Here is a 12,316-nt window from a genome sequence, read left to right as displayed (position 1 = left end):
CGACCAAAACTGCATACAATATTCCAGATGCGGCCGCACCAGAGTCTTATGCAACTGCATCATGACCTCAGTACTCCGGAACTCAATTCCTCTACCAATAAAAGCCAGTACGCCATATGCCTTCCTCACCGCACTATTTACCTGGGTGGCAACTTTCAGAGATCTGTGTACATGGACACCAAGATCCCTCTGCTCATCCACACTACCAAGTATCCGACCATTAGCCCAGTACCCCATCTTTTTGTTATTCTTCCCAAAGTGAATCACCTCGCACTTAGCTACATTGAATTCCATCTGCCACCTTTCTGCCCAGCTCTGCAGCTTCTCTATATCCTGCTGTAACCTGCCACATCCTTCCTCACTGTCAACAACTCCTCCGACTTTTGTGTCATCCGCAAACTTGCTCACCCAACCTTCTAACCCCTCTTCCATGTCATTTATAAAAATGACAAACAGCAATGGTCCCAAAACAGATCCTTGCGGAAGACCGCTAGTAACTGCACTCCAAGATGAACCTTTGCCATCAACTACTATCCTCTGTCTTCTTCCATCCAGCCAATTCCTAATCCAAACCTCCAACTCACCCTCAATGCCATACCTCCGTATTTTTTGGAGTAGTCTACCATGGGGAACCTTATCAAACGCCTTACTAAAATCCATATACACCACATCTACCGCTTTACCCTCATCCACCTTCTTAGTCACCTTCTCAAAGAATTCAGTAAGGTTTGTGAGGGACGACCTGCCCTTCACAAAACCATGCTGACTATCCTTGAACACATTATTCCTTTCCAGATGTTCATAAATCCTATCCCTTACAATTCTCTCTAAGATTTTGCCCACAACAGAAGTGAGACTCACTGGCCTATAGTTACTAGGGTTATCCCTACTCCCCTTCTTGAACAAGGGAACCACATTTGCTATCCTCCAGTCTTCTGGCACTATTCCTGTAGACAACGAGGACATAAAAATCAAGGCCAATGGCTCTGCAATCTCCTCCCTTGCTTCCCCAGAGAATCCAGGATAAATGCCATCAGGCCCAGGGGACTTATCTATTTTCACCCTTTCCAGAATTTCCAACACCTCTTCCCTACATACCTTCTTCCCTTTATGACGTCTTAAAGGTTGTGAGGTTTCCTGTCTCAACCACCCCTCCCAGGCAGTGCACCACCAGCGATCCCCCCCCAAAAAAACCTCCTGCCTTTCACTTTAAAAAAATTATGCCTCCTTATTATTAATCCCACACTAAGGGGAGCAGCTGCTTTCTATCCACCCTGTGACTGCCCCTCGTAATTTTATAGACCTCTATCAGGACTCCCTCCACCTTCTTTGCTCCAAGCTTATCAGTCTCTTTTCACAGCTAAGCTGCTCCATCCCTCTGCAGAGCAGCGAATCTCCTCTGCACCCCCTCCAGTGCAATCACATCCTTCCCATCGTGTGGTGACCAGAACTACACACAGTACTCCAGCTGTGGCCTAACTAAAGGTCTGTGCATCTCCAACATAATCTCCCTGTTCTCATCATCTATACCACAACTGATAAAGGCAAGTATTCTGTTTGCTTTCTTAACTACCCAATTCGCCTGTCCTGTCACCCTTCAGGGAATCTGTGGCACATGCACCCAGTGTTCCTCTGAGCTTCCTAGTGTCCTGCCAGTCATTGGGTACTCCATTATCTTGTTCCTTCACTTCACACTTATCAGATTAAATTCCATCTGCCACAAATCTGCCCATTTGACCAATCTGTTTATAGCCTCCTGAAACTTAAGACCTTCTTCCTCAGTTTTAACCAACTGACCAGTCTTCATGTCATCCACAAACCTACTTATTAATTCCCTACATCACCTACATCATTAATGGCAACCACAAACAATAAGGGGACTAGCACTGATCCCTGTGGGGCGCCACTGCAAACCAGGATCCAGACACACAAACTGCCTTCTACCACCACCCTCTGCCTCTTGTCACTCAGCCAGATTTGGATACAATTTGCCAAGTTACCCTGGATTGCATGTGCTTTTACCTTCTTCATCAAAGGCCTTAACTGAAATCCATATAATTACATCAACTGCACTCTTCTCACTTACACTCCTCACACACTTACCTCCTCAAAACATGTTCATCATGTTCATCATAATCTCTAAATGGAGATTAATTCTCTCCTTCAGTATTTCCTCTAATAGTTTCCCTACCACTGATGTTAGACTCATTGCTCTATAGTTCCCTGGTCTATCTCTACCACCCTTCTTGTAAAGTAGAATCACATTAGCTGTCCTCCAGTCCTCTGTTACCTCCCCTGTGGCCAGAGAGGAATTAAAAGGGTCAGGATCTTTGAGATTTCCTCCCTGTCGTTCCTCTGCAGCCTGTGATGCAACTCATCTGGAACTGGGGATTTATTCACATTTAAACCTGCCAAAACCTCCAATGCCTCTTCACTCTCTATGTCAATCTGCTCAAGAGTGTTAGTGAACCATTCCAATTTTCTTAACAAACTGACGTAGTCACTGTTCTGATATTGATACCAGATTCCCAAATTTGTCAAAATTACTTCCACAACAAGTCAGCACTTGTAAGGGGGGAGCTGAGTGGAGCACAGAGGGGGACCTGGTGATGTGAGTTGCTGCTGTCTGAATCCATTGTGATGGTGGCTGTGATCCCATTAGAGATTCCTGCTGCTGCTGGATCCTGTCCCAGAAAACAGCAAGCTCCCTGCTCAGGAAAGTCAGACCTCTTCCATTGCCAGTCTGGCCCAATTGTAGTTGGAGTGCTAGAGGTGATCAGCCTCTGAGTGAGAGAATTGGTTTCACCAGCTTATATATGTGACAGAAAGAGATGAAATAAGACCAGGTATAAATTTACTGAGCGGAGGTAGTGAATAGCTTCCTGGGTCAGGTGCAGGATTGAATTGAAAGGTTGGAAGGTTAGCTAAAACATATGACAAATCTTGGCTAGGCCACATTTGGAATATCAGCTGTGTGAGGGCTCTGCTTGTGTGTCTAACTCTGTATCATGGCAATGAAATCAGACATGAGCAACTCTTGGTGCCTGGATTAAAATCCTGTATAAGGTGTGCTGTTTGGTGTAATTCAAATCTGGTGATTAATCTGACATGTTTCTATTTTTTAAGTGCACACACAGAATGATGCAGCGGAACTGTTTCTCATCATTTTTAACCTTTTACTGGATCACTTACAAACTTCAGCTATTGTAAGTATAGTAATTCTTATCTCCATTCAAATTCAACCTGTGTTACAACTGAACAATTCACTTCCTCAAAACATCAACAGCCAGTCTCAGTGTAGGTATTTTCCTAATCAACCTGTTCAATGATGCTATTCCACACATCTGGAGCAGGTGGGAATTGAAGCTGGGCCTCCTGGTCCAGAGGTTGGGATACTGGGCACTACCATAAGTCTTCCCCATTTGTAATCAATGTGTTCTGATTGTGTTGTGATCCCGCAGCAGGTGGGGATTCAACCAAGGTAGGAATACTATCACTGAGGTAAAAACGCCCTCCCCATGACAATGTAAATGCAGAATACCAGGAAATAATGGGACATAGAGTAATAATCATTCCCTACAGAGAGAGCCTCAGATTACAGTCATTCCACATTTCACATTGTTACTCTGCCAAAATCCATTTGTACATTTACTCTGTCACTATTAAAATTTTAATCTGTACATGTTTGCACCACATCATTTGTCTGATGTTATTCTGTTTCTTGTCATGTTATTGCTCTGTTTATGCTTCATATTGTTGTTTTTATTACTTTTCTTCTCAGTGTTAACCTGTTGTTTAATCTTCTCAATGGTGGTTAAGAGGAACAACTCCCAGCATGCCCTGCAGATGCACCATGTGCATGATGTGGGACTGACTATGTGCTTGTCCCAGAGTTCTGCTTTCAATTTGAGGCAGTTGTAATGTCCTGTGGGTGGAGCAATTCTGTGAGACTTGCTGTGATACTGTATGCCAGGCTGCAAGTCGGCAGCTGAGAAATTGATCCCGTTGTGAAACATGGCTGCTGTCGCAGACTGGAACTGCCAATAGGTGCAGCTCATTGCTGGAGTTAGAGTTCAGGAGAAACTCTGGGAGTCAGTACTGCAGTAAGGAAGGTTGATATCTTGGGACATCAAAAGAGACTTTGTGGATAGAGTTTAGAAATGAAAAGGGGGCAGTCACACTGTTAGGAGTGTATTACAGGTCCTGAAATAGTCATCAGGGAAGCAGACGTGTAGACAATTCACTGCAGTGTGTAAAGTCATTAATAGGGTAATAATATTCGAGGATTTCAACTTCCCCAATATTAACTGGGATAATTATAATTTAAAGAGTTTAGATAGGCAAGAATTTTTGAGAGCCTTTTATATGAGCATGCAGATGGTCCTATAAAGGATGGTGCAGTGCTAGACTTAATTCTGGGGAATGAACCTACACTGTGTTCAAGGTGGCAGTAGGGGAGTGCTTTAATGGCAGTGACCACAACACCATACATTTTACATTTGTTATGGAAAAAGAAAAATATAGCCTGCAAAGCATTTTGGATTGAGTGTTATGAAGGTTTAAGGGGTACTGTACCTTTAAGAGAGTTAAAAGCGAGCAGAACTACCTGACAGTACCAAGTGCTCTGAACAAGATATCATGTAACTTTTTGGTCCAGCAGTTAGGGTAGCTGGTTGCCTAGAGACAACAACAAATTCAAATTAGGCCAATCAGTTTAAACTATACCCCAAAAAGTACCAAACTGCAATCAAGTTTGAATTTAGTATATTGATATTAGTAAAAGCCAATGACACCATCCAATGCTTTGGGGTATAAGACCGGGGAAAATTGAACAGTTGTGGGAGAGAACTGCCAAAAGACCAACAGATGTAGGTTGCTAGTGAGTGCTCTCTGAGTGGTACCTGTCTAGAGAAGGAGTTTGCACAGAGAAAAACATCAACACTGACCTGGAGAGCACAGCTACAGAGGAAGATTCGACAGCTGGCTGGGTTTGAAACTTGACATTTCTGGTAAATCTTACTCGGGGGTTTTTTTCAGACTAGCATTATAGGAGGGAAAGTAAAAGATAGATTAGAGGAAGGAGTTGTAAATAGTTGTTAGTTAGTTATTCTCTGTTATACTTTAAGAAATAAAGTTGTTACTTTTTACTTCAACTAGCTCTTGGCCTCTCGAATTTTCACAGATTACTGCATTTCTCTGTTGCTGGTTTCAAATTAACAGAGGGAGTTTACCCCCGTGTCGTAATATGAGAATGGCAGATTTTATTAAAATAAAACAGTCTCTGGCCAAAGTACACTGTGAACAGTTACTGAAGGATAAATTCACAGCAGAACAGTGGGAGGCACTCAAAAAAGGATCTGGGAAGAGTACAGGTCCAACATGTTCCATTCAGGATGCAGTATAGGAGAAACAAGTCCAGAGATGTCTCGAAATATTTAGCACTGGATAAAAACGGAAAAGAAAGGTATTTAACTGGTATAAAGGAAGCGATTTAACAGAGGACTTAGAGGAGTATAGAAAGTGTAGAGGGGTAAAGAATGAAAAGAAAGAGCATCAGAAAATGTTGGTGGGCAAGATTAGGTGGAATCCCAAGATATTCTACAAATATATTAAGAGGGAGAGAATAACCAGGGAATGGGTCAGGGCCATTAGGGACCAAGGAGGCAATCTGTGCATGGAGCTGAAAAATATTGTTTGAGTGTTACATGAATACTTCACATCTGTCTTTACTTGGGAGAAGGAGGACATAGGTACAGAATTTAAGAAGATGATGACAATGAGGAGGTTTATAAAGGGAGTGAGAAAGTGGTGGAAGTTTTGGTGGATTTAAAAGTGGACAAATGTTGAAGATAGTGGATGTGATGCCAATCAAGCAGGCTGCTTTGTTCTGATTTGGAGATGCCGGTGTTGGACTGGGGTGTAACAAAGTTAAAAATCACACAACACCAGGTTATAGTCCAACAGGTTTAATTTGGAAGCACTAGCTTTCAGAGCACCGTTCCTTCATCAACCACCTAATGAAGGAGCGTCGCTCCAAAAGCTAGTGTGCTTCCAATTAAACCTGTTGGACTATAACCTGGTGTTGTGTGATTTTTGCTTTGTTCTGGATTGTAACAAGCTTCTTGTGTGTTGTTGGAGCTTCAATCATCCAGGCATGTGGGGAATATTCCATCACACCCCTGGTTTGTGTCCCCTTAGTGTTGTTGCTCCTGGCATGTGTACCCTTCAGATTGTTACTCCCTGTTCAAGAACATTTGCTCGATTTTTTGAAGTATGATTCATTTTCCTTCATATTACCTCCTGGCCAGGTCGAGGAGATGAAGAGACTGTATGAGATCAAAGTAGAACAGCTTGTGCAGTGTTCGTGTGGCGAAGTTACTGTGAAAGACAGCAGGTTTTGGAGCCTACCTGTGCCAGTGATAGAGACCCAGTGTGGCAAAGATTTTACGCTGGTAGGTAGAACTCATCCTTTTGTGTTTGATATAACGAAGAGATTCAGACTGAACAGTGGCTAATGTTATTCAGTCTGGACAATGTACCAGAGTTCTCATTCAAGGTAAAGCTGGGGTAAGGATACTCACCGAAGGTCAATTGAAAGAGCCAATAATCATGGAGAAATAATGTGAGATTAAAGAGGCCAGGACCAGTGAGAAGTGACCCAGAGACTGCATTCAGGTTTGACAGGCTACGCCCTGAGGAATGGAAAGTCAGAGAGATGCTTTAATAGTGTAGCAGGCAGTATTAAACATAAGCATTGAAACTGTGTGAATGGGTGAGCTAGGCTCAGCAAGATAGGATTATAAAGCCTCACAAAAAGCATTTAAAGAGTGAGCTTTCAAGAAGTTTACAAAATACTTTGCAGATTTGAGAAAGAACATGGAACACTATAGCATAGTACAGGCCCTTCGGCCCCTGATGTTAGATTAGATTTCTTACAGTGTAGAAACAGGCCCTTCGGCCCAACAAGTCCACACCGACCCGCTGAAGCGCAACCCACCCAGTCCCAGTCCCCTATGTTTACCCCTGCCCCTAACACTACGGGCAATTTAGTATGGCCAATTCACCTAACCCACACATCTTTGGACTGTGGGTGGAAACCGGAGCACCTGGAGGAAACCCACACAGACACGGAAAGAATGTGCAAATTCCACACTGTCAGTCGCCTGAGGGCAAATTGAACCCAGGTCTCTAGCGCTGTGAGGCAGCAGTGCTAACCACTGTGCCACTGTGCTGACCTTTTATTCCACCCTAAGATCAAGCTAACCTACATACCCTTCATTTTACTATCATCCATGTGCCTATCCAAGAGTCACTTGAATGTCCCTCATGTATCTGACTCTACTGCCACTGCTGGCAGTGCATTCCACTCACCCACCACTCTCTGTGTAAAGAATCTATCGCTGATATTTCCCCTAAATCTTCCTCCAATCACCTTAAAATTATGACCTCTCGTGATATACATTTCCACCATGGGAAAAAAGTCTCTGGCTATCCACTCTATCTGGGCCTCTCATCATCTTGTACACCTCTATCAAGTCACCTCTCATCCTTCTTCGTTCCAGTGAGAAAAGCCCCAGCTCCCCCAACCCTTCTTCATAAGACATGCCCTCCAATCCAGGCAGCATTCTGGTAAATCTCCTCTGCACCCTCTCTAAAGCTTCCACATATTTTGTTATGGACTAGGCCAGACCTGTCAAAACATTTTTAAACAGGTAGCCCAGACCGTAACTTTGCTATTTGTTTGGCTAGGTGTATAGTGGATATTCCCGGAGTAAATTAGCTGGGTCGACTGTCAAGTTTTAAACAAACAAAATTTATTTACAAACTTATGGAATGAAATACAAAGAACAGAAAACAGAATGCTGGATAACTTATCCTATCCAAATCCGATTTAATGACGCTGTTCTGAAAATACGCACAACAGCCCCAATACACACATCCCTTAGCACAAACAGTAAACAATGACACAGGCAACTAACAGTTCGAAATCAAAAAGGCAGAAGGACAGAGAAAAGGCTTCCAATTTACCCTGTGACTCTGACTCAATTCACTCCCGAACTGAACTGAACTACACAGCTTAGTGAGCTGGCCACGCCGCCTTGATGATACCAGTTTTTCAACAGACCTTTCAAGCTTTTGGCCTGAAGCACTCTCTGTTCGAGTAAACAGAAAGGGCCCAATGAACCATTCAGACTTCAGACATAATGGAGCCTGGCCAATTAACCCTTCTCTGAAAAAACATTCAAGGGCAAAGTAACCTGTACCAGACCAGCCTTGTGACACTGTCCTATAATGAAGAAACCAGAACTGAAAACAATATTCCAAGTGTGGTCTAACCGGGACTCGATAGAGCTGCAGCATAACCTTGCAGCTCTTAAACTCAATCCCCCCGTTAATGAAAGCCAACACACCATATGTCTACTTAACTATCCTATCAACTGGGGTGGCAACTTTGAGGGATCTATGGACATGGACCCCAAGATCCCTCTGTTCCTCCACACTGCCAAGAATCCTGCCTTTAACCCTGTATTCTGCATTCAAATTCGACCTTCCAAAGTGTATCACTTCACACTTTTCCAGGTTGAATTCCACCTGACACTTATCAGCCCAGCTCTGCATCCTGTCAATGTCCAGATGCAACCTACAACAGCCCTCCACACTATCCACCAACCTTGGTGTCATCGACAAATGTACTAACCCACCCTTCCACTTCCTCATCCAAGTCATTTACCAAAATCACAAAGACCAGAGGTCCCAGAACCAATCCCTACAGAACACCACTGGTCACCAAGCTGCAGGCTTAGAATACTTTCCATCACATTCCTTCTATGGGCCAGCCAATTCTGTACCCAGACAGCCATATTTCCCTGTATCCCATGCCTTCATACTTTCTGAATGAGCCTACATGGGGAACTTTATCAAACGCCTTGCGAAAATTCATGTACACCACAACCACTGCTCAACCTTCATCAATGTATTTTGTCACATCCTCAAAGAATTCAATAAGGTTTGTGAGGCAAGACCTGCCCCTCATAAAACCATGCTGATTATCTCAATTCAAACTATGGTTTGCCAAGTAATCATAAATCCTGTCTCTCAGAATCCTCTCCAATACTTTGCCCACCACAGACGTAAATCTGACTGGTCTGTAATTCCCAGGTTTATCTCTGTTCCCTTTCTTGAATAAGGGAATAACATTTACCACCATCCAGTCATCTGGCACCACTCCAGTGGACAGCGAGGATGCAAAGATCATCACCAAAGGTGCAGCAATCTCTTCCCTCACTTCCTGGAGTAACCTAGGGTATATCCCGCCTGGTCCAGGGGACTTATCTGTCTTCATGTTTTTCAAAATATTCAGCACATCCTCCTTCCTAACATCAGCCTGTTTCACGCTGTCATCAGAAATGCCAAGGTCCCTTTCAGTAGTGAATACTGAAGCAAAGCATTCATTAAAGACCTCCCCTACCTCCTCCAACTCCAGGCCTAAGTTTCTTCCACTATCCCTGATCAGCCCTACTCTCACTGGTGGCCATCCTCCTGTTCCTTACATAAGTGTAGAATGTCTTAGGGTTTTCCTTAACTCTATCTGCTAAAGCTTTCTCATGCCCCCTTCTAGCTCTCCTAAGTCCATTCTTCAGTTCCTTCCTGGCTGCCTTGTAACTCTGTAGAGCCCTGTCTGATCCTTGCCTCCTCAACTTTAAGTAAGCTTCCTTCTTCCTTGTGACTAGATATTCCACATCTCTTTGTCACCCAAGGTTCTTTCAGCCTACCAACCCTTCCTTGCCTCAGTGGGACAAACCTGTCCAGCACTATCAGCAAGTGCTCCCGAAACAAACTCCACATCTCTGTTGTCCATTTTCCTAAGAACATCTAACCTAGGTGCCCCAGATCCTGCCTAATAGCATTGTAATTCCCCCTCCCACAATTAAATAGTTTCCCATACCATGTGCTCCTATCCCTCTCCATGAGTATAGCAAAGGTCATGGAGTTGTGATCACTACCACGGAAATGCTCTCCCATCGAGAGATCTGACACCTGACCTGGTTTGTTGCCAAGCACCAAATCCAATATGGCCTCCCCTCTCGTTGGCCTATCTGCACATTGCATCAGGAACCCTTGACTAAAACTGCTGACAAAAACTGCTCCATCCAAACTATTTGAACTAAATAGGTTCCAAAAAGTATTAGGGAAGCTAAAGTCACCCATGACAACAACCCTGTTAACTTCTACACATTTCCAAACTCTGCCTCCCAATCTGCTCCTTCGTATCTGTGTTGCAATATTGCATTTCCTGAACCCCAAAGTCAATAAGCTACTTATAGGTTTTCTCAGCCACCCTAGTGGGCTATAGTTTTTTTATACAGCTTGTGGCGTGTAGCTTTCCCAGCTGCCCTGAAACCAATAGATTTCCCAGCCACCATGTCAGCCTATAGATTTCCCAGCTGCCCTGAAACCAATAGGTTTCCCAGGCACCATGTCAGCCTATAGATTTCCCAGCTGCCCTGTGGCCTATAGCTTTCCTAACCTGCCCTGGGGGCCTAAACCTTTCTCAGTCACACTGACAGCCTATAGATTTCTCAGCTTCCCTGTGGCCTATAGCTTACTCAGGAGAAAGTGAGGGCTGCAGATACTGGAGACAGAGTTGAAAAGAGTGGCACTGGAAAACCACAGCAGATCAGGAAGCATCCGAGGAACAGGAGAGTTGACGTTTCGGGCATTAGTCTTTCATCAGGAAAGTGGAGGGGGAAGGGGGCTGAGGGATAAATAGGAGGATGGGGATATGGCCGGGGTGAAGGTAGCACCTTAGGTACTGCCTGACCAGCTGTGCTTTTCCAACCCCACACTTTTCGACTACAGCTTTCCCAGCTGCCCTGGTAGCCTATAGCTTTCTCAGCCACCTTGACCGCCTATGGATTTCTCAGCTGCCCTAATGACTTATAGCTTTCCCAGTTGCCCTGAAGCCTGTGGATTTTCCAGCCACCCTGATAGACCTTAGATTTCTCAGCACCCCCCCCCCACCCAACCGAAGAACTGTTGCTTTCCCAGCTGCCTTGGTCAGAATGTATTCAAAGCCCTCACATTTCCACTACTTTGTAACTTGCTAACATTTATTGTGGAGCTAGGGCAGGGGAGGTGGGGGGAGGGGGGTGGAGGTATCCTGAGGTGGTTACAATCTGATGTTTATCTGTAAGGTGGTGGGACAGGGAGTAGGTTACCCCTGGTGGAGTGGATGGTTGCAGGCTGATGTTTACCCAAGGGAGGGATGAGGGAATATATCTTTGAGGCAGGCACAGGCTGACAATGTACACCAGGGGTTAGGGCAGGAGGGAGGGAGGGTATTCATATTTGTATTTCCCTTGGTAACTGCTGTGTTTGCTTCCACAGGAAGATGGCTTGACACAGTTTTTCTCTCCCCAGTCCGTGAGGAGCAATAGCAGATGCCCAAACCATGATTGCAAGATGAAACATTCAGTGCAAAAGGTACACCAACAAAAACCTGCATTTGTAGAGCACCCTTAACACAGTGACATGTTCCAGGCTGCTGCACAGGAGTGTTAAAAAATTAAATTTGTTGGCACGCCATGAACTGAGGATGTTGGATGAGGCTAAACAGGAGGGAAATGAGGTGGAGGAACAGAGGGGGTGTAGGGAGGGAATTCCAGAGCTTGACACCCAATGGAGGAGGGAGGTTCACAAGGCCAGAGTTAGAGGGGCAATGATATATCAGGGATAGAGGAATTGGACAAGACTACACAGAGGAAGAGGATGGATTAGAAAACAATGGGAAGACATTACTTGACCAGGAGCTAGTACAGGCCAGTGAGAACAGGGTAGATAACAGGATGGGAATTGAGTAGAAATAAAATACAGGGAGCAGAGTATTGGATAGACTCACTTGAATGTGGGATTTGGGTTTGGCTTGGAACAGTAGGGTCTGTGAGTGATGGTTTCACAGTCAATCTTTGGGGGACACGAATGGGAGCAGGAGGGGAAGGCTTTGCGCGTGATTCTCTGCCTGTGATTAGACCAATAACAATGGAACCAAGTGAGAACAATAAGCCCAACACCTCCCCCGCAACAACATCCTTGAGCTGGGTGACAGTGGGGAAATAGGGCTGCTCTGAGAACTGGTAGTGGTTTAACCTGAGGGTTGAAAATGTGTTGCTGGAACAGCGCAGCAGGTCAGGCAGCATCCAGGGAACAGGAGAATCGACGTTTCGGGCATAAGCCCTTCTTCAGGAATGAGGAAAGTGTGTCCAGCAGGCTAAGATAAAAGATAGGGAGGAGGGACTTGGGGGAGGGGCGTTGGAAA

At 44.6% G+C, this 12,316-nt stretch overlaps 1 protein-coding gene across 1 annotated transcript in view; it reads left to right on the top strand.

Moving 5' to 3' along the window:
• The window catches only part of usp18 (ubiquitin specific peptidase 18), a 68,379-nt gene that overhangs the window by 22,766 nt on the left and 33,297 nt on the right, over window positions 1–12,316 (top strand). The window contains exons 7-9 of the mRNA XM_043716262.1: window positions 3,127–3,206; window positions 6,309–6,452; window positions 11,389–11,484. Of these exons, the coding sequence (XP_043572197.1) occupies window positions 3,127–3,206; window positions 6,309–6,452; window positions 11,389–11,484 (320 nt within the window). The remainder of the gene's footprint in view (window positions 1–3,126; window positions 3,207–6,308; window positions 6,453–11,388; window positions 11,485–12,316) is intronic.

Source organism: Chiloscyllium plagiosum, chromosome 26 (genome assembly GCF_004010195.1).
Source record: "Chiloscyllium plagiosum isolate BGI_BamShark_2017 chromosome 26, ASM401019v2, whole genome shotgun sequence".
Lineage (NCBI taxonomy): Eukaryota > Metazoa > Chordata > Chondrichthyes > Orectolobiformes > Hemiscylliidae > Chiloscyllium > Chiloscyllium plagiosum.
This window is presented reverse-complemented; position numbering and strand designations above follow the sequence as displayed.